Here is a 25,399-nt window from a genome sequence, read left to right as displayed (position 1 = left end):
GCTGCATTTCCATTGTCTTCTGTAGCTGGTAAAGTTTGCTTTCCTTTCTGCGTTGACTAACACTTATTGTGAGAGTCAACATGTACTTTGTGTACAGTGCCTTACGTTACCTGGCAGAAGATGTCAAACTTGCGCGGCCCCAGTTTCGTTACGAAAAGAAGAATTTGAGGTGGATTATTTGCTTTCTAGAGCTGGTTTCTGATCCTCGTGGTCATGAAAGACAAACTGAATAGTATGGAAAATCTCACCAAATGCTTAAGCACTTAGAAGAGATTAGGATGGGGTGCATTCTCTGGAGAGCCAGCATGGTATAGTGGCTAAGGTGTTGGACTGGGATTTGGGAAACCCAGGTTTGAATCCTCACTCTGCCATGGAAACTTGCTGGGTGACCGTAGGCCAGCCACACACTCGCAGCCCCAACCTTTGCTAGTATTTGGGTGGGAGACTTCCAAGGAATATCAGAGCCGTGATGCAGAGGCAGGCCATGGCAAGCCATTTCTGAATGTCTCTTGCCTTGAAAACCCTACAGCAGTGTTTCCCAACCTTCTTGACGTCATGGAACCCTTGACCTCGCTCTTCGTATCTCAGGGTACCTTTGAGGTTCATTTGATTTTTTTTTTGCATTTTTTAGGGTTTTTTTCCCTTTTTTGGCCTGTAGGTGGGGGGAGTGGCAAGCAGGGAGAGGGGAGGGAAAGCAGCACTGACAGCCGCGTTGTTTGTTTGCCTAAATTTGGCATGGATTTGGGGGGATTTAAAGGGAGAGCTCCCTTTAAATCTACCCACCCTCCACACCGAATTTAGGCAAATAAAACAATGCTGTTTTTCAATGTTTTTTAAAGGAAGTCTATGAGGTTTCCAAACGCCCCCGTCCCACCCCTTCAAAATCCATTTGATTCCGGGGGGGGGGGGGGGCAGGCGGTAGCATTGTCAGGGTACCCCTGGGACGTGCTCATGGTACCCCAGGATACCACAGAACCCTGGTTGGGAATCACTGCCCTACAGAATCGACATACGTCTTGATAGCAAAACACACACATACACTAGCCCTGTTTCTGTGACTTGATAGCAAAACACACACACTAGTCCTGCTTTTAACTGACAAAAATCCTGATGTCATCAGAAATTTAAGCCAATCGCTTTCTTGCACTCCATCCTACTTCAGAGATTATTCAGATAAAGTGATGTTGAGGAAGACTGTCTTTGTCACCCAGAGCTCCTTGGAGTAAGGGCAGGATAAAAATGTGTTCAGTTTTTTTGATGTATTTAAGGCAATTATTTGTGCCTTGCACTCCAGGTAGTTTAATGTTAAGAAATCCAAGCTCTGTGTGAACCCAGAATTCCAAAATAAAAATGTTCACACTATGAGGGGTTTTTTAACCAAATTGTAGACATTGCATAAGAAGACTCTACTGTTTACATTAATTCAAGCAAATTCAAAGGAGCAGCAGTGGCGTAGGAGGTTAAGAGCTCGTGTATCTAATCTGGAGGAACCGGGTTTGATTCCCAGCTCTGCCACCTGAGCTGTGGAGGCTTATCTGGGGAATTCAGATTAGCCTGTACACTCCCACACACGCCAGCTGGGTGACCTTGGGCTAGTCACAGCTTCTTGGAGCTCTCTCAGCCTCACCTACCTCACAGGGTGTTTGTTGTGAGGGGGGAAGGGCAAGGAGATTGTCAGCCCCTTTGAGTCTCCTGTAGGAGAGAAAGGGGGGATATAAATCCAAACTCTTCTTCTTCTTCTTCTTCAAATATGTATTAATGCTAGATGTTTATAACTATAGATACCACATATTAACTGTGGCCAGTTTTTCAAACACTTTGTCCATGTTGCTGTTCACTGGCAAATGCAGCTGTGGATGTCATCTAGTACTGATCTCTTGTTTCAGCACTGAATTTTTGAGTGTCTACTTAGGTCTACGTTATAGCTGCGTGATTGGAGCTCCATCAAGTGGCTAATGATGTTTTAGATGCAGCCATTTTAGAAGAGTCAAGATTTAATTTTGGACTGTAAACTGGGTGTTTTATTCAATTTAGAGCACTCTATTGTGATCTTCTGTTTTTCTTGTTTAAAATAAAGAATGGCTAATATAGATGCTGAACACTTTGGAATGGATAATGCCAGCCTGCCTGTAGATGATCCAAGCAGTTTGTTCTTGCTGAGTAGAGAGCTGTTTCCACCTTTTCTGGTCAGGACCACGCAGCTGTTTAGAACTCTAGTACAGTTCTCTGGAAACGGCTGTAGCATATGTCCGTGGAACTGACATAGCTTCTCACTAGAATTATTCCATGCTACATTCCAACTGACCTAGATGTTTCCATCCCGGTTGTCGTTGGTGAAGCATTGGCCTCCCGTAATCCTTCTTCGCAGTGCCTCTGTGAACCATTTAGAAATTTCCAGTATGATATTTGGGAGTCGCTGTGCTACAGCTACCTTAAAAGAAAATTCCTTTCTTTTCTTGCTTGCTTTCAGTTTGAGACTGAATTCAGATTAGTCACTGTGTACTTCCTGTTTCTCAATATGATAGTAACTACCTTCCTTATTAATCACTGTGCAGTTTGAAGTCTTCCACGTTACTACAGATTAATCACAACTACGTAAACTAAAGCTAGTAACGGGATGTTTTGACCATGACCTAAAATGCCCCCGCTGGCACATTCGTATAGGGAGTTTTCATTTTGCTCATCGCAGCAACTTCTGGAAGTCCCTCTGAGGTGGGTTGTGGGTGGTGTGGGAGGAACATGCAAAAACTGGTTAGATGAAAAGGGGCTCAGTCCTCAGAACTGTTCTCTGTCGTTACCTGAAACATTCATCTCTCTGTAAAGCTGCTTTGATACTTCGAAGCTTTGTTGTGTGTTCGGGAAAACATGTAGGTATGTGACTGTGTGGCTGCTGGTAAGAGTCCCACTAGGGAAGGCTCCAGTGAATTTTTAATGTCGGTAGGCAGCTGTGGGATTCTCCTGTTCGCCTTGAGGCAGCACAGTGGGGGAAGGGGTTTTCTTCCTGTTCCCACCTATTGCTTTCCTGATACTGATTCTTTCTTCTCCCCGCCCCCAGTCCTTGTTCCCCTCACCAGGGGGAGCACACAGAGTGCGCCTGTGTGTCCTTTTGCAGCACAGTTTGACTCCTCTAACTTGGCCCTGTGCAGCTGCTGTTTGCCCTGCAGGAGGAAAGGGTCGAAACCCCTCCTTCCTTCCTGATCCCGTTTGTGCTCCCCCTTTCTCACAGCTGCAACTTACCATTAAAAAAACCCTCATGTGAACAGATTTACTGTGCATTTCCCAACAATTGGGCTGAGGCGTGGGGGGAGAGGGCTTCACTGGTTCTCCCAGGGGGCATCTCCCAACCTTGTTTGTCATTCAGCCCTAAGAAGGCCTTCTCCCCTGGATTCACCTTTTAAACTTTCTCAATGAATCTTACACAAATTACACTTTATGCTGAATCAAGAAATGGCTGGTGGTGTGCAAAATGCCTTGGAGGGCTGGAAGTAGTTAAGAAATTTGCGTAGAGAGTGTTTGAGAGGGATTCTGATCCATGCGACAGTCACCTCGCGGTTAGATTACTGTAACTCGCTTTACGCGGGCCTTCCCTTGCGATTGATCCGGAAGTTGAAGCTGGTCCAGAATGCAGCGGCACGGCTACTGACAGGTGGTGATTGCTCAGACCATATCACCCCTGTGCTACGCCGTCTGCACTGGCTCCCAGTGGAGTTCCGGATCGTCTTCAAGGTGCTGGTAATAACCTTTAAGACGCTTTACAGCGGCATGGGGCTCCTTTACATATCTACGGGACCGCAAGATCACCCCTTTACATGTCCCGACATAGAGCCACTGCGCTTCGGCAGTGGCAGGAATTGTTGCTGGCTACCCCTAGCCCAGCTCGACGATGTCACGGCTGGCCTGCGACTCCGGCCAGGGCCTTTACGCTCTGGCCCCAGCCTGGTGGAATACCTTTACCCCTTATCAGTCCGGGCCCTGCGGGAGTCTTGGTGAGTTCACGGTGAGGGCCTTGTAAGACATAGAATTATTCCACCGGGCCTTTGGAGAGGCTGGCCGCTGTTCTCACTGCACCCCCCACTGAACCTCTGCCGAACTTCCATCTTTGTCATCTCCGTTGCGCCTGCTGTGACGCCATCTGGGCCCCCCTGTTCCCTCCCTTTCTTCTTTCCTCTTTTCCCTTGTTTTTAGCCTTAGGTAAACGGGAGCCTGTTTGAAACTGTTTTATACCGGGTTGAATGGCTTGGATTGTTTTGAATTGCATTATATGTAAATTGCTGGCCGTCGGAGTTTTTAATGTTTACGTTATGTTGTTGGGAGTTACGCTGTTGTTAATAAACAGTACCATAGTTGTTGAGTCATTCGAAATGCCCTTCGGGGAAGAGGCGGCCTATAAATCTAAAATATAAATAAATAAATAAATAAATTCTACAAGTTATTTGGTTTATCTGGATTTTGTTCTATAGCACTCGGTCTCCACGGCTGAACCACTAGAAAGACCCAGCTAGGGATGTAAATTCAGATGCTTCGCGGACGAATACATATCCAAAAGTTTTTACTCTTATTTTTAAAAATATTTTCTGATACCCAGAACAATATTCAGGTTTTCTGGAATACTGGTAATAGGATCTTGAAATTTGGGTTGACTATTCAGAGCTGGAATGTTAAGGCTTTTGGGCCTATTTTTTTTTTTAGCTCAACAGGATCTTTTGGGCACCAAGGTGGGAAGGCAGGCTCTCCCGGGCAGTGGGATCAGATGTTAAGGAGATCACAACTGGGCAATTATAATGACTGGATTCTTGGGTTTGACATTGGTTCTGTTGTACTTGCCATCTTGTCCCTTAGTTCTGCCTGACATTGGTTTTGTTGAGCTTGTTGGTTCTGTTTGTGCTTGGAAGCTGTTGGCTGGTGGTTGCTCTTGTGTGTTTAGCTATTGGCTTCTTTGCCTTGCAGAAAGTATAGGAAACCCCCCCCCCCACCCCCTGGAAACAATAGAGGCAAATAAAATGACCAAGGCATCTTGTTCACGGACCTGTAGAACTGGACCTCTTGATCCATTGACTTGAAATTTGATTGGTTTTCAATCGACAAGCAGAAATAGGTTTCACTCTCCTGAAACAGTCACTCTAGGCCCCCCCCCCCCCCCCCACTCAACCAGAGAGAGTTCCCTGCTGAAAATAATATACCTCAGAATTTTTGGAATTCTGAAATGGTATTGGGGTCTAAATAACCTGTAATAGCAGTGTGGATCCCCTCCCAAAATCAAAGCAATTGTAGTTTTTTTTCAAATTCACATTGGTAGTCCCAACTTCATTCTTTTTTTCATTCCTCATTCAGTACTTCATTTTTGAGAGCAGCTTCTTTCTAAACAATTACCTGATGCTCAAAATGCATTTTTAATCATCAATTGTACGTAAAGCACCATGAGTAGTCAAAGGTATGATGAAGCTGGTTGTGTTGTGTGTGGTGTGTTTTTTAATACAGAGAAGGATGGAGCTGTGGTTGAATTTTAGATAAAGCAGAAGATTGGAAGATGGGGAAAGTATCTTACCATAGATAAGCACTAGCATGATTCAGTTTCAGAATCCCAAATTGAGCATAATACAAGCTCTTGCACTATGATTAAACCAACTTTTTAAAAAACAAAACCCTATTTGTAAGAATATTGAGAATTAAGTCAGAGAATTTAATTGTAGCACCTTACATGGTTGTATGCACTGCTCTGAAGAAACATAGGATAAAGGGTAACAATAAATTGGTGTGGTTGTGTATATCTAACATTTAAGCTTTATTTACAAAGATAAACATTTAAGCTTTGTTTTGAAAAAGATCTCCTGCCAGTGTCTTAGATGTGCAAATTGCAAGCTGTTTGAAAAGATGCAAATGAGGGAATCTACTTGTGTGAAGTGGAATTTGTTTTTGACATCTAAATTGTGATTTAAGTGATCCAAATGATGCAGTGACTCTTAGAAGAATGCCTCATTACTAGAGAATAAATTGTCTCTGAAATTGAGATGATTGTAGTATGTTAAAGAAAACACCAGTTAATTGTGTACATGTTTTCTAACTCCCGATTTCTCTTGCAGGTGTTGGCCTGGTTTGAAGAAGGTGAAGAAACAGTAACAGCCTTTGTAGAGCCTTTTGTAATTTTACTCATATTAGTTGCTAATGCAATCGTGGGTGTATGGCAGGTAAGCAGATACTCCTCGTAATGTTGAACCTTAGAAAATTATAACAAGTATTGTTGCAGTGAGGGCGCTGTTCGCACATATGAATTTAAAACAGCTTTGAATTAAAATTGCCATATGTTATTCAGTGATGTAAAAGTAGAAGGAAGCTGTGAGATTTTTAGATATCATTTTGAGGAGGTGTTTCAAATTGTGCCTTCTCAATTCTTGAAGAACAAGGCTGTGCATTCTAAATTGGCCAGGATCCAAGGAACCATTAACTAATTCAGCGCACTCAAGGAAGCTTTGGACTTGGCTTCCTTAAAGCGCAGCCTCCCCCGTTTCTCTCCCCCCTACAGACGCTTCATGGCAGCCTTCTTTTGGAAGAGAGAAACTACTGCATGAATCAATTTTTTGAATATTTCTGTCCTGCTTTTTTTCCTCATGGATTCAAAGAAATACAATAATATAGTTTGGACAAATAAAATAAAGCAAATATAAAATATTTGAATTCTGATGATCAGACTTCAAGTTTCCTGTTAGAGAGCTAAGTCTGTTTTGGAATGCAAAAGAGACAAGATGTAAGGTCTTTCTGTTTTTCTTTTAGGAGTCCATATTTGTATTGTGCATGCTAATGAAAAGAAACATTTAATTAAGCATACCCAAGGTCTTTGGTGTATCTGAAGTAACTTTTTCCAGATTGTTGCCGTAAGCATCGTACATTCTTAAATTGAGTTCAAATTCTTGCCATGTTCATTGAAGACCTCTGTATTAAAACAGCTGGTCCGTGTCCTCCGGTGCTTCCTCCTGTTTCCTGTGCCCTTTGCATGCAGAGTGCGAAAAACGGCTTGCCAAACCGGGGATCTTTCATTTCGCCTCCCGTCTGCCTTGACACCTGCTTTCAGAAGTCGTGGCAAAGAAAAGTGTCACTGAAGTCTCCCCGGCCTGTAAATCTGATAGGTTGCAATAAGCAGCATTTGCATATCGTCTTGCACACGAGCACTGAACTTTGATCAGAATTCTGCCTTGGGAGAAGGACAGTTGACTGTTGTGGGTTTTCCAGGCTGTGGTCTGACAGCATTTGTGGGCTAAATGTTAGGAGCAAAAACTCCCAGACCACGACAACACAGCCCAGAAAACCCATAACAGCCACTTGATCCCAACCCTGAAAGCCTTTGAAAGTACATAGAAAGAGAGTTCTTTAGCCGGACTGGCCAGCATTAACCTGCTCACTTTGCCCTGTGGAATCACTGTGTCCTGTCATGGCAGGGCTTGGGGCAGAAGGACAATTTGCTGTGCTTGAGTGTGAATAGCATTGCCTTGTTTTGCAAGGTGGTTGAATAGAGGCTACTAGTGTTAACACCAAGTAAAGCGTATAATTGGATCACCGGCAAACTTTCCTTCATACTCGGTTACAATCGGAACCTGGAACTGTCTTGACTTTGTTATAGTTCCTTTTTCCCATTTCATCCTAGGTACTCTTAAAGTATTTAGTTGTGAAATATAGTTCCGACTACAGATGTCAAAACGGAGTCTTGTTGAAGCTTGTTAGTTTAGCCCCAGCCTTAGCTGTGATAGTTGAAGTGTTCCCTGTTCCATTATGAGTTTCCTTTACAGTGTGTTGCATACAAATTGTCGAAGACTTTCATGACTGTTGTATTGTTGAAGACTTTCAACACAGTTGTATTGTATTGTCGAAGTTGTATTGTCGAAGACTTGCATGACTGAAATCAACTAGCTGTTTCTGGACTGGGTGGCTGTAGTCTGATAAGTTTTTTGGGGAAACGTTAGGAGCAAAAACTACCATACTGTGGCCACACAGTATGGAAGACCCAACAGCCACACCCACAGTTGTCTTTTGGTCTAGATGGAAGAGTGGTCTGTATAAGTAAGGCTGTTACTGGTTGTGGTGGGTTTTCCGGGCTGTGTGGCTGTGGTCTGATAGATGTTGTTCCTAACATTTTGCCTGCATCTGTGGCCGATATCGAAGATGCTGGCCACAGATGCAGGCAAAACATTAGGAGCAAGATCTACCGCAGCACCTCGCCGTTACGGAAAACCTTATTAACAATCAGCGTTGAATCAGTCCGCCACGGCCACAGCCCCGAAAACCTTAATACAACAACCAGTTGAATCCGCCCGCCACGCCATTATTAAATTGGAAACCCACAACAACCAGTTGAAAAGCTCTTCGGACAATACAAGGCTGTTACTGTTCAGTATTCAGGAGAAAACTTGGGCATAAGAAATATTTGAAAAGGGAGGGTCCAGATAGAGTCGTTTCTGAATGTATGGCTGTATGGGAATCTGTCCCACTGTACCATGGTAACACAAATATTGATGACAGCCTTCATAAGTTTAACCGCTGCTGCCAAGAAGGAGCTTCCAGATTCTGACTCATAACTTTGAATAGATAGTGTTGCATGTACAGGAGTTCAAGCAGATGAACTGTTTCACTTTTTATTAGATTTTACTAGGTTTTGATTTTATGGCTTTGACATGGAACAGCGGGTAGCTACTAGAAACTAAAAAAAAAAAGCAAACCCAAAGGTTTTGAATGGCAGCTGAATGGGGTTGTCTTTAAACTTTTTTTTTTGCTGTATTTCGCCAGCTAGGAAAAGCCACAGTGCGGACCCTGTAGCAAATTTTGATTGGCACGAGCCAGGAAGTAGAGGAGGGGTTCTGTGTGCCCAAGGGTGGGAGGGAGAGGAAGCTCAGGAAGCTGCAGCGTGATCCCGACTGCCAAATAAACATGATGACATTTCTACGTGCCCTGACATTTGTCAAGCTCTGAATATACCTGCTAAAAGTTAGTCCATTTGGGCGGCTTCATTTCGCAGATAAGTTTGTGTTGAGCTTCTGAACAGGCACTGTGAAAAACAATTTCCCCCCCCTTAGGTCACATTATGGAAATGTCCCTTCCCAACTAGTTAACCGTGACAGAAACAGCTGAACAGATTTCATTTTCAGCATTCATCTTTTTTGCATGACTGTCAAAGAAATTGGCTACAATAATTTGTAACTCTGAGACGAGATTTAAAAAAAAATGTTTTAAGGCATGATGTGCAGTATTTAATCTACATGTTCTGGTTGCACAAACCCCAGTCCGAAGCTTTGCTCTTCACTTTCAATGAGGAGCCAAGAAATTACTGGCTTCTCAAACATTTCTATTTGGATAGCCTGTAATAGTTTATAGAGATCTCAGCATCAAGGCTATCTAGGAGAAAACAATCTTACTAACTGAAATTCATATTTCACTGTTATTTTGTTTTCATTTCAGTACATTTATGTACTGCCTGCTTTTCAATAAGATGCCTGAGGCAGTTCTCAGTGCAATAAGAGGATAGAAGACAAATAAATAAATGGTCCCATAACACCATAGCGTAATGACATCCAAAAGACTAGAAGCATCACTTCGAAAAAGAAGCACTTCAAAAAACAGGCAAGATTGGGAAAAACTACTCCTGCCAACAAGAATCACCCTTACATTCTCAAAAAGCCATCTGAAATTTGGCCTGGCACAAAAAGCTGCTTAGCGATGAGAGAGGAGGAAGGCAATTCCAGGAGGCAGCAGCTTGAATCCCCTGCCTTGCTTCAGGAGGCAGAGGCATACGGTGGAGAGGTTGAGGCAGTGGGCGTAACATCTGGACAGTGCTGCATTGAAGCAGTCGGTCCCTCAGGTGTCCCGGAACAAACCTGAATGTTAAATGACAGTAGCGATCAAAGCCCAATTACCATAATCTTATAGTCATAATAATGATGAAGGATTAATAAGGTCTCCTCTTTATCAATCTGTTACTATGTCAAAGAGATATTAGCTATTTTGTTCACTGAGTATGAGTGTGGAATGCCAGGCATTATCTCTTTACTACTGAAGCAAAGAGGCTTTGGGGCCACTGTTCTCTTCAAATCTAGATGTCAGACGTTAGTGTAGATAAGAACCTATCCAGCCAAAGAGGGTCTTGACTGTTATGAAGGCAGGAATAGAATGACTGGTGCCTAATTCTAACATAATGGGCTTAATTTCTTGGTAAGTCACTGTGGGGCAGAGATGTCTGTGTCAAAGTAAGTACTTCATGCATTTTATGTGAGATAGCCATCTTCTTTTGATCTTGAATAAGCATTCCAGCGAAGGAATTGTCCCAGAAAGAACCTTTGTCTGAAAACTATCCTTATCTTGCTGGTGCCATAACAAACATCCTAGAGATAATGTAAAACAAACCGAAGCGAAAAGTGCAGTGGCTTCTCTAGGCTGTGTTTGACAGCGATATTTTGCAGGCTTCCCCCTCAGTTTGTTGCAACAGTGCGATATCAGCGAATGAACATAGGCTTCTGTGTGCCTAATGGTCTTAGTGGGAAAATTGGAAGCTCACGGTTTTGCCAACCGTGGTGGTGAAAGCTTCTGCCTCCGGAAACTTCTAATTTTTTCCCCTCTTGCAGGAGAGAAATGCCGAAAATGCTATTGAAGCTCTTAAAGAATATGAACCTGAAATGGGTAAAGTATATCGACAAGACAGAAAAAGCGTACAAAGGATAAAAGCTCGAGACATCGTCCCTGGCGATATCGTGGAAGTAGCAGGTGAGATACTGTCTTGATTGCATAAAACATGTGTCTTATGTCGCCCTTTTTGAAATGATGAGTTGGCAACAAATTCATTCATATGAATGGGTTTACTGGTAAGGCACAGGCAGTGTGAAGTAGTATTGATTCCAGGACCATTAAAACTGATGGGAATCTTGCTGCTGACTTCATACTAAGGGCTGTCTCTCTTGCTGGGTGACGTGCTTGCTCTCAACTGGTATTCTAGAGATGCCTTGTAATCGGATGTCTGCCTTGATGCGGGAGGGGGGGGGGGCGTTATGTAAACCTTGCTGGCATCTTCAGTGCCTGCATCGATCAGCAGAATACTTCTCTCTGCCTCCCTTTCCTCAGCAACTTCCACACTGTGAAGGGAGGGAAGCTGGTCGCATTCAGAGGTCCAGACTTGCTAAAAGAACTCACCTGGCATGAAGTGACCTACATAGAATAGGAGAACCATTTGCCCTGGCAAGGGCCTATAGCAGTGACTTGGAGCCGCCAGTGCAAAGAATGTCCTTAGAACTGAGCTTGTCAGTCCGTTGGCATGCCTGAATCTTAGTTGGCGTTTTAACCACCAGTCATCTAATACGCGTGGTTTGGTGACTTGCAGTCCAATGACACGATATATGAAAAGGCCCTATTTGCTTAGAGTATTCCCAAGCAAACAAACCTCTGTATGCTAACAGAGGAAATGCATGTATTTGTGAAGGCTTTAGCATGTCTCCCGACTACTTTGCCTGTGTTCCCAGGATAAGATGCACAGTGCAGAGTTCTCTTACCTGTCCTCAACTCCCAATTGCCAGCTTTCTCCTTCTGTTGTTTCATGGTGCAGTAGCCTTTATGGAATAGCACGTGCTGAAGAGATAACGGTGGCTTTCTCTTGCTCTTCTGTCCGTGGTATCATTCAGTTTCACCTCACCAGTGGCATACAGGCTTGTGCTTTGAGAAGAGGTGTATCTGTTGTCAAAATTAAGGTGGCCTCTTAGTAGTTGTTTTTTAATGGTCAAAATACTAGAGTAGCCATGTTAGCCCCTTTGGTATAGCAAAGAGTTCTCGGATACAGTTATTGTAGAATGAGCTTTTGTAGGCTACAGCTTCATTCTCTAGAAGCGTCTAGCCTAGGGGTCTGCAATCTGTGGCTCTCCAGATGTTCATGGTCTACAATTCCCATCAGTCCCTGCCAGCATGGCCAACATCTGGAGAGCCACAGGTTGCAGACCCCTGGTTTTGTCACAACATGCCTTGGTTTCAGATAGTCTCAAGATGAACATGAAACTGTACTTAAAAGTTACATCATTCCTTTTATTTGAAGCTAGCATTAGACAGTTTCTTTCACTTCACCTGGAGCATAGCTGTCTCTGTTGGCTGGGGTCCAGTTTCCATCCTTCTGAGGTTTGTTGAATAGCTTTAAGGCTGTGAATGTCAGTCTTAAATTATAAATAGCTTAATTTGCAGGCCTTTATAATTGTATCAATACATCTTGAAAGAAGACTTTTTTGGGGTGGTAAATCTGATACATTCCTTGATGCAAATGTTCTACCTTTTGTGTGTGGCAGAGAGCTTGCAGTGATTTGCTGTAATACCTGGTTTTCTGCCTTCTGCCTCATGTGTGCCTCGTGTGTCTGAATGTATAGGGTTAGATCCAGAGTAAATGGGCAGTCTCTTCCCATTCCTCCTTCCCACTGCAGACCCTCATGCCACTCCTCCTGGTTACCTACCCCACCAGAACAGCATTTGTAGGGTCAGTGGGCTGTGGAGAGGGGTGGGTGGGTTCTGTTCTGCTGATGGAAAATCTAGTGTAGATATATTCCCCATAGGCAGCTAATTTCAACTAGAAGTGATTCTCTTGTTCGAATGTGCCTTGCAGCCGTAGTCATTCACTCAGCTGCGGCTGTGAGGCTCATTTAAAAAAAGAATCACGAAAATCGCAATTCTTGAATAACCCGAGTTGGGGGGAACCGGAGCGGATCTACACTAGGAGCGGGATCCATGCGAGGTTCCCCCTCAACCCGGGTTTTTTACTGGTGGTATCCCAGTGTAATTGGCCAATGCGGAAAGGGCCTCTATTTGTTTTCAGCTTAATTCTTCCTTTCTAACAACACTGACATGTGCTGGCAAAGCTGACCTGGTTATTCTGGGATCCAGTCACTCCCATAATGGCAGCAAGGCCAAGTTCACTCTTAGGATGGCAGGTAGGGTCCTGTTCATAGAACAGCCTTCTGTGTGCACTTGGATATTCTGTGTGGCCTTCATGAATGAAAGGACTGTGCTCAGTTAAAGCTTCAGGATGGGTGGCTAAGAGTGCATACACGGTGTTCCATAGCGAGTGTCAAGACCTGGAGGTGAGAGAGACGGTGTACATGCCTCTGTCACAAGTTTAGGCGCATTGGATGGCCTTTGACATGGTGCCCGCCAAACACGGGCCATGTAGGGAAGCAACAAATACTTGATGCCTGGATGCATATCTAGGCATGGAATTCTGGGCTGAGTGCCAATGACATTTGCATGTCCAAGACAGCGCTCCTCACCCCTGAGTGGCGTAAATAACCAGGTGGTGGCTATCTCCTATATGTCAGTGGTGCCTAATGTTGAGGGGGATCTCGTTATGGGCTTTTCGGGGGAGAAGGCGTGGAGGAGGCATCCGGGCACAGTCATTCCTTCTTTTTTAAAAGCACCCCTTCTGTCAGGAGGAAATGGACTCTAAATATAGGCAGGGAGTTTTTGTGTATTTGCCCTTTGCCATATGTTGCCAGGCAGTAACTTCATATCATCAAAATGCTTGGTGGATTTTGACTTGGTAAGAACTAAGATGAACCATATTAGGATTACACTGAAGTGTCAAGCCAGTGGGTGTTCGTATGCTGTGTTCCCCTTCAAAAACCACAGCCATTTGCCAAGGGGAGGTAGAGACTTCGGGCTCTAAAACTTACAGCCTCAGGTTCATGTGAGAAGGTGTTGCCTACAGTCTAGCCATGCGGAATTGTCCACTGGTGAGGAGAGCTAGCAGTTGACCATATGATAAAAGTAACCTGACTGGCCCAGGCTGGCCAGATCTGGTCAGATTTCAGAAGCTAAGCAGGGTTGAGCCTGGCAAGTGTTTGGATGGGAGACCACCAAGAACGACCAGGGTCATTGGGGGGGTGGGGGCAGGCAGTGGCAAACCACCTCCAAAGGCATCTGGCCTTGAAAACCCTGTGGGGTTATCTTAAATCAGCTTTGACTTGACCACAAAAAGAAAAAAACCACAACATTCTTGATGCCACATAGAAGTTTGGGTGAGGTTGCCTTCGTTTTGTGGCTGGTTACTGCACTGGATCCCCTCCTGGATCCCCTCCTGGATGCCAGCTGCCCTGTGAGAAAATCATAAAATGCTCCTGTGTGCAGCCGTGTTTTCAAGAACCATCTGAAGTGCATCTCAGTCACTCTTCCCTTTCTTTGGTGAAACCACTACTTAGGGAACTTGCTGGTAAAAGTGGCAACTTGTTTTACAATTGAGAAACTATTGATGAAGATTAAAGGTTCAAACATGTCCTCTTGAGATGTGTTAAGACTGAAAAGAGGCCTACATTTGGACACTTATACAAACCAAAATGTGACAGGCTTGGCATTCAATCAAAAAGTTGCATGGTTTGACATCTTGTTAAGTATTTTTAGGTAGGTATTTTACTGAGAGAGAGCAAAGGTGATTACAATGGGCATTGTTCTTCAAGCAAGGATATGTTGAAATGAGAGGTTTTTACAATGTGTGACTTTATTTTGCTGGATTACCCAGTATACCTAGAAGTGGTCTGGTTTGGGGAATAAAGAAGTCTAGGATGTATATCTTCTAGAATTCTTTGCCGATCTCTGCTTTTCAGATCTTTTGCTGTTGTGTAGCAGACTGAATGCAGCTTAGTAACTTGAAAGTGATAGACATCCTTAAATGACTTTTTATCCTACTGATTTGCTCTAGATTTTAATGGAATGGAGTTTTAAATTCTGCAGTTCCTGCTAATTTATTGCTTACTGTACAAAATCCTCCACTTAATTTTTTGTCGTTGTTTCTGAAATCTGATCTGAAAGTATCATTTGCACACAAACAATTGAGGAGGCAATTGAGTTTTCTCACTGTAAGATAAGACTTCCTGCTGGCCCAGCTACATTTAACACTTCTCATTATTAGAATGTCCATGTTAGGTTACTGTGACACTCTAGGCTTGTAGGGGTTGTGAGTATTTCTTACTCCAGATAAGAGAGATTCGAATTATAACAGGCCCAGCCCCTGCCAGTATGGCCAATTGGCCATGCTGGCAGGGGCTGATGGGAATTGTAGTCCATAACATCTGGAGTGCCAAAGGTTCGCCACCACTGCTCTATGCTATGGTGACCAGAAGTCCCGCTTTTGGCGGGACAGTCCCGCCTTAAAACAATTTGTCCCGCGGGTTTTTTGAACCATCCCGATTTTTGAAAGGCTGCCGCACTGCCTTCTGGGACGCTCCCGTTTCCCGCCCTGTCATAGGGCGGGAAATGGGAGCGTCCCCAAAGGCAGTGTGCTTCTGTGGCTGCGCGCGCGGCCGCCCACCCACCTGGGTCCCGATTTACAAAGGTGACAATCTGGTCACCTTACTCTATGCCCCATCCTTACTTCTGCAGAGAATAGGTGATCTAGACAGGAGATCCTTGGAGTGTGCTGGGTGGGTGGGTGGGGGGTTAAGGTGACTTTTCACATGTAATGCTAAACCACAGTTTAAGGTTACACAAGTGAGCCTTGCACATTATTTACACTCTTTGTGCTGTTTCTCTCCCTGAATTCGTGTATGACAACAAACTGGGGCTTGCGGAAAAATGGGAAGTGTCTGCAGAGCATCCTTGACATCCAAATGAGGGCATTGTGTTTGTGCTGTATTTAGATTTCTTAATGAGGTCATATGAATTGGCCAACTTCAAATTCACAAAAGCTTGTTACGTATATCGTTGTTTAATCAGGCCACTTAGTTGCCGTCATTCAGTTATTCATGCCTGTGAGTCTTTTAACGTCTAACTTCGTTTAGCAAAAGGCGGTATCACTGAAGGGAAACTTTGCTTAGGCCTAGGCGCTGGAAGATACTCTTATTTATGCCAGACGAAGATGTTCTGCTAGACCTGTGACCGAAAACAGTAACAGTTTTAAACATTAGCAGCCCCTCTTCCCCCTTCTCAGAGAACCAGCCAGGTGTGGAGGTTAAAAGCAGCAGACTCTAATCTGGCAAACCAGATTCGATTCCCCAGTCCTCCACATGGTGCCAGCATCTCTCCAGCCAGAGCTAGCATAGTGTAGTGGTTAAGAGCGGCATACTGTAATCTGGAGAATTGGATTTGTTTCCCTGCTCCTCCACATGAAGCCTGCTGGGTGACCTTGGGCAAGTCACAGAACTCTCTCAGCCTCCCATAGTGCCTGTTGTGAGTGGGGAAGGGAAGGCAACTGTAAGCCATTTTGAGAATCCTTGTGGTAGAGAAAAAGCAGGGTCTAAAAAACAACTCTTCTTCCCTTGGTTCTGGTGGGTTTTCTGGGCTGTGTGGCCGTGGTCTGGTGGATCTTGTTCCTAGCGTTTCGCCTGCATCTGTGGCTGGCATCTTCAGAGGTGTCTCACAGAGGGAAGTCTGGTGTGTGTAAGATCCACCAGACCACGGCCACACAGCTCAGAAAACCCACTAGAACCAGTTGAATCCAGCCGTGAAAGTCTTCTTCTTCCCTTGTTTCCCCTTTCCCTTCTGTTCTTTTTTTCTTCTCTATTTTCCCTGTTCCCTTTATCTTTTTCTGTTAGATCCTATTGGATCTGCTAGTTCTCCGCCCGTCTTTCTTTCTGCCTCCCCTTATCTTCCTGGTCCAACTTCACCCATATCACTGACTCACCCTCTATCAATGATGAATATGGGTTTAAATCAGTATGTGAGGTGGGAGCAGAGCTTAGGGTGCCATTTTGTGTCAGTTTAGGATGTACAATTTTGAGTATATCATTTTGATCTTGTATTTTACCTGTTCCTTGATTATTTTTGGTGGTTGTAAGCTGCCCTAAGCCTGGCCTCTCCAGGAAATGGCAGGGTATAAATCAGATAAATAAATGAAGGTGGCTTTATTCAGACTCTTCTAATCCTTCTCCTTTCCTTACAATACATATCTTTTCTGTGTCACTAAGTCAAAAGTTGCTGTTCTTGTTGAAGGAAGGTGATTTCATTCGGCCTCCTACCACTTCTGTTTGTTGTGATGGAGAGACAGGATATAAGCTTTTTAATAAATACTGTCAACTAACCTTGAGAAGGGAGGACCTTGAACTTTCTGAAAATACTTTTTTAATGTTCTTAAACACATTGGCATATATCTGAAGGTTTAGAACAGCGGTTCTCAACCTGTGGGTCGCGACCCCTTTGGGGGTCAAACAACCCTTTCACAGGGGTTGCCTAAGACCATCGGAAAACACATATTTCTGATGGTCTTAGGAACCGAGACACAAATAATTTTATGGTTGGGGTCACCACAACATGAGGAACTGTATTAAAGGGTCGCGGCATTAGGAAGGTTGCAGACCCCTGGTTTAGAACCTGGTACTAGTGCGCCACTTACTTAAAAGTACCATCAAATTGATGTAGGCGCAGAACAAGTTTTGAGAATCTTCTAAGTTTCCAGTTCAGTGGAACTTAACTTCTGCCTGCTTAATGGGAGCCTGGTCTGCTGGTCTAAATGCAAAAGTAACTTTTTGGCTGTGCTTTATCTTTACATATTATTTCAGAGTCCCTCTGAGTAAGAAAAACTGTGAAAATTCACCCTATTTGTCAACTCATCAATTATTTATCGCTGAATATCGCTTTTAGCGAGGATTTTGTATGTGTGATCAAAGTGAAAGATTAATCCTTGCAGCCTCATGCCACGGCCCATGGAACTGTTAATCTAGCCCAGAGTTCAAACCAGGTCAGCGCATTTATCTAAATTTAGAAAGTTTAATTTGATACCTTTTGCTGGATTTTGTAGCATTTTCCCTAGTGAGTTACTAAACCATGAAGTTTAGAGAGCATTCTTGGAATAGCTGCCTTCTTATACCCATAATAAAAAAATATGCTTCAAATTAAGTGTTGTTATTAAAACAAAAGGTACAGAACAAAATGCTTGACCATCAAGGTAATCAGCTATTATTACTGCATGTTCCTGTGGCAGATTCTTTTCATTGGGCTAAAGTCTATATTTAAGGCTTAATGAAATATCACTGTTACTTAAGCTTAATATTAACTGGTACCTAGATATTCTTGTAGTTATTATTACTGGATGCTTCCACTTCATTCTGAAGGCAGGCCAAAATTCTCTGAATCCTGCCAGCCTTCTCCTTGGACCCTTGAACGGAGAGGCTGCATTTCTATCTGTTTGACTTCAGCGTGACTTGCTTTTGGGGGGAATTACGCTTGTGTATGAAGTGTATGCACTTTGCTATTGCTATAATTATAAGTCTCTTAATTATTTTCAACTAACAGTTTACTAGTCTGCATTTAAACACTTGTAATTATCTCTATTACGAGAGTCCAAAGTGATGTTTTTAATAAGAGCAATAGAGAGCTCTAAGGTTTAAGGGTATTGTAGCAGATATCAAAATTGCTGGTTGTAGGCTGCGTCAGTCCTTTTAGAAACATGCCCACCAGCAGATCCTCACGGTCCTGATGTAAGCCCTGAGAGTTTCTGTGTGAAAATACCTGACATGTGTTCTTTGGGCCGGTGAGGGAGAAAATGGCATCAAGACGTTGGATCCAGGCACCTGTTTTGTTGAGCAGGAAGAAATAGGTTCCTCCAGTTTTTGTGCTCCAGAATCGCCTCATACTTTCTGAAGGCCCCTTGATTCTTGTTAGTGGTTTTTCTGGTGATGTGAGAGTGCTCTTGGAGGTGGTGGTAAAGGAAAAAGTAAAGCCCCTTTCTGAGAGCTTCTGTCCTAGGTGGACAGTATGATACCCTTGGTCAGGTTTGGTGGTCTTTCCCATGGCCTAGTGAACATTGGACTATCCAAAGAGCTTGTTCGTTTTACTGGCTTGAAAACAAAACTGATCAGGTTGGACTTATAGACCGCGGACTGAAATGAAAGTGGAAGTGGAGCATGGCAGCGATTTGGAACTCTGGGCTGGTAGATTAGGAGCAGGTTACAGCTTTGCTTCAGATTCTCACGAGGTCAGTATCATGAAAAGGATTCTGCAGAACTGGGAAAAGTACAAAAGAGGGCACCCAAGATGATTAGGGTATGAAATATCCTATCATGGAAGGCTGGAGAGGCTGGGACCTTTCAGACTGGAAGCAAGGGGGCTAAAGAGGATGGTAGAGATTTATAAAATTATGCATGGGGTAGGGGGGTAGAGATGTGAAGGTCGGGGGCGGGGTTGATCAGGGGGGCAGGAGGGTTGATCAGGGGGGCAGGAGACATTTAGAGAAAGAAACACGCCTTTTTTTTCCTGGGGCTTTCTTACAGTTTTTCCAGCAGGAAAACTGGAAATTGTGGACAGTGTTGAAAATAACTTCTATTCTGTCTTAGAATGAATGAAATACTTTCAAATACAAGATGGTCAGGCTGTGCACATGTACAGCTCTTTTAAGTTTGAGATACATTTCTGCACCTTAGAATCATACTGAATCTTCATGCTTCCTCATAGTTGCGTGTCCTCTGTTGTCCTTTTGACCTGGCGTGGTTGACCTGTGGTCCCTCAAACCACAGTGATGCTTGTAGCCACAGACTAAGTACCTTGCAGGAGGGAGAAGAAAGATCAGAAGGAGGTGGGCACGTAAACTGTACCCAAAAAGCCTCAAAGAAAATCTGAAAATTTTCATTGAGCACTTGTCTCTCTCACTAACCAAACGAACTTCCGCAGATCTCTCAGTACATTACATTGAAAGACAGACTTGCTTCTTGTAAAACGTAATGGCCGTTTTGGAGAAACTTTTGGTTCCAGGATGTTAAACCTGTGTACTGTAACTGTGTTATCAGAATGGCCGGAGTCTGATCTCTGCCCGGACTTAATTGTTCAGTCAGGTAGTTTAACAGACTCCCAAACAATGAAACCGTTTAGCCTGATGGTTTTTGGCAACAAGAGTTGCAATCAGTAGCAGTGATCAGGAAGCCACGTACATTCTGTGCAAGGGTGTCGTTGGATGCCTCTTTGAGCATGTCAGCCCTGTTCTTATTCGGGCTCATGGGTTTCTGAAACACCTCGCTTTCTGAACAGTTAAAAACGGTACGTTCTAAAAAGTTATTATTTTAAGAAAGGTAGCATTTTCTCAAGTGCCATACCGAAAGGGTAACTGTGGTGTTCCCTTCTGCCGCCTGTGTTGAGGGGCAAAGTTGCTCGAGAGGTCTTTGTGCCAGGAGCTGTTAGGACTGCCTGTAGTTGCCATGTCTCCATTGAGCTGCAAACATTCCTGGTAAAGAGAGCCAGCCTTTTAATATACCATTGTCAAGTGCGGTGGTGCCGTTGAGATGTTCAGCTGCCAAAAGCCCGGCAACCATGTGTGCTGTTTGGAGTGATGGGCTTTCTTCTGCATTCTGCTGAGTCTCTTCTGTGTGGTGGAACGGTGGAACTGGAAAACAGCTGCTATCGTGTGTCTACACATAAACCTCCTCACGACATCGTTGGGGAGGGGGGGATTGCACTCAAATATTTTGCCCATTTTTGGCCTTGGTCAATGTTTGCCTTGTACTATTTTCTCTTCCCTGCTCGGGGCACAGAGTTTACGCTGGTTTTCATGTGCAATAATGGAACAAAGGAAAAAGAAGTACAGCAGGCTCATTTATGTAGCTAACCGTATAAGAGTGGTGTAATTTTATCTCCCGCCGGAGCCTCCAGTCACATTAAGATTATAACTTTAACCTTGTGAGAAACTGCACAGAAATGTGTTCTTACTTTCTAAAAGGGGATCTAAAGCCACAAACATATGTGTACTTTAGTCATCTGGGAGGCTGCCGCTCTTCTGCCTTTCTCACAGCCCTATTCTCCTTATGTGCCTGATTGCCGCCCGTTGCATAAGCAGTTCCTAAAGGAATTAACATCGACTCCATGTCCCTGCAGTAAAACACACTCCCTGTGTCAGGATCCTTAATTATTAGCTGGTGATGCAAGAATTTTTAGTACCCCCGTTTCTGTTTCTGTAAAGCTACTTGGAGAGTAGCTTTAGGAATTCTCACAATACTAGAACCAGGGGACATTCATTGAAAATGCTGGGGGGAAGAATTAGGACTAATAAAAGGAAACACTTCTTCACGCAACGTGTGATTGGTGTTTGGAATATGCTGCCACAGGAGGTGGTGATGGCCACTAACCTGGATAGCTTTAAAAGGGGCTTGGACAGATTTATGGAGGAGAAGTTGATTTATGGCTACCAATCTTGATCCTCTTTGATCTGAGATTGCAAATGCCTTAACAGACCAGGTGATCGGGAGCAACAGCCGCAGAAGGCCATTGCGTTCACATCCTACATGTGAGCTCCCAAAGGCACCTGGTGGGCCACTGCGAGTAGCAGAGAGCTGGACTAGATGGACTTTGGTCTGATCCAGCTGGCTTGTTCTTATGTTCTTATGTTCTGTGGAACGCTTTTAATTCCCTGCTGTTGCAATTATTGGATCAAGCATTTTATGTGAACACTTCTTTTAAGCAAGGCTCCTTTTTTTAAGAGGGCCGGACTTTATGTAAATGTGAATTGGTTGGCCCAGGCTCTGTGGGAGAGGGCCCAGAATGGCACTGGAGGGGGGGATGCCAGGGTGGGGGGAGGGTGTCTGCTTTGAGAGGGTTGATCAGGCCTGTGAACCAGCTGAGGCAAGCCCACCCCTTGCTTCAGATCTGACCGCATGTTTCACACCCTGGTTTTAAACTGTTATCATTTACCATTTAGAAATACTGCGGGTGTGAAATGTGGGTGAGTGTGTGGGAGTTGGATTTGGCTGGGCAGCTGCTGTGTGAGCTGTGCCTGCAGGTGCTCAAGAATCCTGGTGTATCTTTTGTCACTTGTTTCCATCAAACATTAGGACCCCCCCCCCCCCCGCAGTGCTGTGACAGATGCTGTTTTGGGAACTCCCTCTCTTCACAAACAGCTTCTCCTGCAGCTTTTGGGGACATGAAGGGCTGTTTGAGAAACACCAGCTCTGTTTGCTGCTTGGAACTAACACAACAGCTGAGTCCTGCCAAAAGTCAGGGTCTTAGTGTACGGAGACAGAATTCATGGAAAGTTGAAGCATGCTTGTGCACATTTAACCTATGCTATGATACTATAGGCATAATTGAGTTCCCCATTAAAAACTGAAATAGCAATGGACTTAAATTGCAGTAAGAAGAACATAAAGAATTTCCTAAATACTCAGGCAGTGAGAGGTACTTTGAAGAGGAGTCACAGAGTTTCTGTTGGAAGTTCTGAAAAATATTGTGTTAATTGTTCTGTTGTTGGAATGAGAGCAAATTTGAATAAATGCCTTGTTAATAGTATGCTTACTCTCATGTTTTACTGCATGTTTTTAAGTTCCTTAATTATTCAGATTCATGTATTTGTGTGTTTTTAATTCACAGTTGGAGACAAGGTCCCTGCTGATATAAGAATTACTTCTATAAAATCTACAACTCTAAGGGTAGACCAGTCAATTCTCACAGGTATGTTATTTCTTGGGTTCCCTCAAGAAAGTTTTGTTTTTGTCCAGCACTCGAAAGCAAATTAGAATCAGCAGCAGCAGCAGCAGAAGGCCACTGCTTTCACATCCTGCATGTGAGCTCCCAAAGGCACCTGGTGGGCCACTGCGAGTAGCAGAGTGCTGGATTTGATGGACTCTGGCCTGTTTCAGCAAGGCTCGCTCTTATGTTCTTAATCAGAATCCTAATTACAGCAGCATCATGCTGTTCATTTGACGGTTGGGCGTTGACCTGGCAGACAAGAGCAATACATGTTTCATATGGTTGCACATTACACTGACTCTCAGTATTTGATTGGCACACCCTCGTAGGTTTCATTAAACCACATATCTAAAATGCTAAATTTAGTCTCAGTCCGGAATGGGCGAGATGTGCCTGTTCCTCCCAATAATCTCAGAGTAGTCAGTCTATACTGTAGGAAGTCACCTCCCTCAGTTAATTACTTGTAAACTACAACTTGTGTAACCTGTCTGCAGCCAAGAATTGCAGGGGAAAGGAGAATTCTTCTTTTTCCGGCTTCTTCTTGGCGCTATTGACAGCCCATCAAAAATAAAAGGCCAAATGAAAGCATGTGTGTATTCATTCCTAGAAAGGTTCACCATAGTTTAACTTGACAATGCTAGCTGTTCACCTCCAAAAAAACAATGTTTTTGAGATCAATGCTGGAGCGGAGGCTTCTTTGTATTCTATCCGAGTTGCTGCGTTTTTTGGTTTGACATTTAAAGGCAGGAGTGGTGGACTCCCTTTGTAGAATGTACATCAAATGTAGGTTCTTGGCCAGAAAAGGAAAAAAGTGCATGGACCATTGAGGGCATCTGTTAATTCCTCCTCTGGGTCAATGAATGCATGGACCTGTGGCACTAAATACAAACGTTCAAAAAACAGCATAGCCAAATGCACTGGACATCGGAGATTGAACAGGTTAAAAAAAATGGCTTAATCCTGAACCTATTCTAGTTTACTATAAGACAGTGGTGGCGAACCTATGGTACGCGTGCCAGAGGTGGCACTCGGAGCCCTCTCTGTGGGCACGTGTGCACAGAGTTCGTCGAGTTGGGGCAGAAAATCCCCTCCCCACACATCTAGGCTGGCCTGGGCCTCTGGGCGCAATGTGAAGGTAACCCTGTTAAGTGCTGTTAAACCCCACTGATTTTCATGGGACGGACTAAAGTGCGATCCTTTACCTGAAAGTAAGCTCAGTTGCTGCCAATGGGGCTTGCTTCTGAGTAAACCCTCCTAGGTTCTTGATTCACCCATTCGAAGCGTTGCATAGTTGCTTCAAAGCAAAGCCACTGACTACCACCGAGCTTACTCCCGAGTAACGAGCGCCTCTGAGCCAACCGTTTTTTCTAAACTAAAAGCTCAGTATTCAGGTTAAATTGCTGTGTTGGCACTTTGCAATAAATAAGTGGGTTTTGGGTTGCAGTTTGGGCACTCGGTCTCGAAAAGGTTTGCCATCACTGCTATAAGACATTCAACCCAACATAACCCAGACCTGCATAAAATAGGACCGACAGACCCCTTTCAAACTCTACATATCCTCATGAGAAGGCCTAAGACCAATAAAAAATGTAGGTGAGAATGGGTGAGCATCTGCTTTGCTTCTCTTCTCCTTGTCACCCATCTGAGGGTGCCAGTATCACTAGCCTGCCAGGGTTCATGGCCCATTTTTTGTTGGAAATTATCCTGCTGGTGCGAATGGCTGGCAAGGAAACTTTTGTCTGTTGTTGCCTCTGGTGTCAGTGAAGGCTTTCAGGGCGGGAAGAATGGATGAAAGCAGGCTGAAGAAGAGAAGGGCATCCGTAAGCCTCTAGTGGGGAACATGCAGAGAGAGGGGGAAGAAGAGCACGAGAGAGAATTGGAAGGAGGATCATCAGTAGGATAGTGGTGCACAGTGAGAAAAAAGACTTAACAGTGGGTTGAAAAGAAGGCATTGAGTTAAAACTTCTGATAGATAAAATTCAGCAAACGGATGAATCAATTTTCAGTCTATGAAAATGTAAGGGGACAGTTGTTTACAATGTCAGTTCGGTGGTACTTGAGTACTGTTAAGATGTGATGCTTCACAGACAAAAGTCTGCATCCTTTGGGGGCATTTTTCCCCATGTATAATTTGGGAGATCTTTTTTTTTTACAGGATAAGATCTGTGTGGTTATTTGGTTACAGGATGGATCTAAAGATTTGCGTTAATGACACAAGTGAAAAGGTCCAAATGCAATTGATAGAGGCTTAATTTTTCATTCGGCCGGAGAGCACTCAGCCCTATATTTTCTGATGGCAGCATAGCCAGCGGGTCTGGGATAGGCCGTTTTATAAAGATGCATGAGCAGGTGATGTCTACAGTTTGGCAATCGAAATTACCTGTCAGGAAAAAAATTAGCAGAATTAGGTGAATTTCCTTGCTTGGCTGTTCTTTCATAGAAACTTTCAGTTCATCCTTGTTCTAGTTTATATTCTGTTGTTAATTTATGCTGGAAATGCATTGGCTTGCTTACCTATGTTAATATAATACATGTTAAGGAGAGCAGATTTATTTTCTGTTTTGTTATGGAAGGTGGTTTTTGTTAATTGTTTCTTATTTACTGACCTGGGCAGTCATTTCTAAATGTGTCGTTTCTAAATGTGTTGTTAATATAACAATACAGACTTCTTTACTACAGAAATGAAACTGGCCCTTGATTTGAATTGTACATCCCTACAGTAACTGAAAAAACTCTTCTTGATATGTAGAGATCTTAAAACCTTCATTAAATTGTGAACTAAGTCTCTTGCTTTCCTATACCAACACAAAGTCCATAGATCCAACACAAATAGTATGCTAAGTTTGATCTTTGTGAAATATTTGCCTTGTTTAAAAGTTGGCTTTCATGATCAAGTGAAGCAGTTCCAAAATTATTCCTTTTGTCGGTGGAAGAAGACTTTTTACACTTGAATGGTAAAACTCCATACAGACACTGTATTATAATGAAGCAGTTACAATAAATGCAAAATGTTTTGGCTTTGGGG

General features: G+C 43.7%; 1 protein-coding gene across 1 annotated transcript in view; it reads left to right on the top strand.

The window, feature by feature from the left end:
• The window catches only part of ATP2A2 (ATPase sarcoplasmic/endoplasmic reticulum Ca2+ transporting 2), a 59,679-nt gene that overhangs the window by 10,254 nt on the left and 24,026 nt on the right, over positions 1 to 25,399 (top strand). The window contains exons 4-6 of the mRNA XM_048514499.1: positions 6,081 to 6,185; positions 10,602 to 10,740; positions 22,276 to 22,356. Coding sequence (XP_048370456.1) covers positions 6,081 to 6,185; positions 10,602 to 10,740; positions 22,276 to 22,356 — 325 coding nt within the window. The remainder of the gene's footprint in view (positions 1 to 6,080; positions 6,186 to 10,601; positions 10,741 to 22,275; positions 22,357 to 25,399) is intronic.

The sequence above is a fragment of the Sphaerodactylus townsendi genome, linkage group LG13 (assembly GCF_021028975.2).
Source record: "Sphaerodactylus townsendi isolate TG3544 linkage group LG13, MPM_Stown_v2.3, whole genome shotgun sequence".
NCBI classification, from domain to species: Eukaryota; Metazoa; Chordata; class Lepidosauria; order Squamata; family Sphaerodactylidae; genus Sphaerodactylus; species Sphaerodactylus townsendi.
This window is presented reverse-complemented; position numbering and strand designations above follow the sequence as displayed.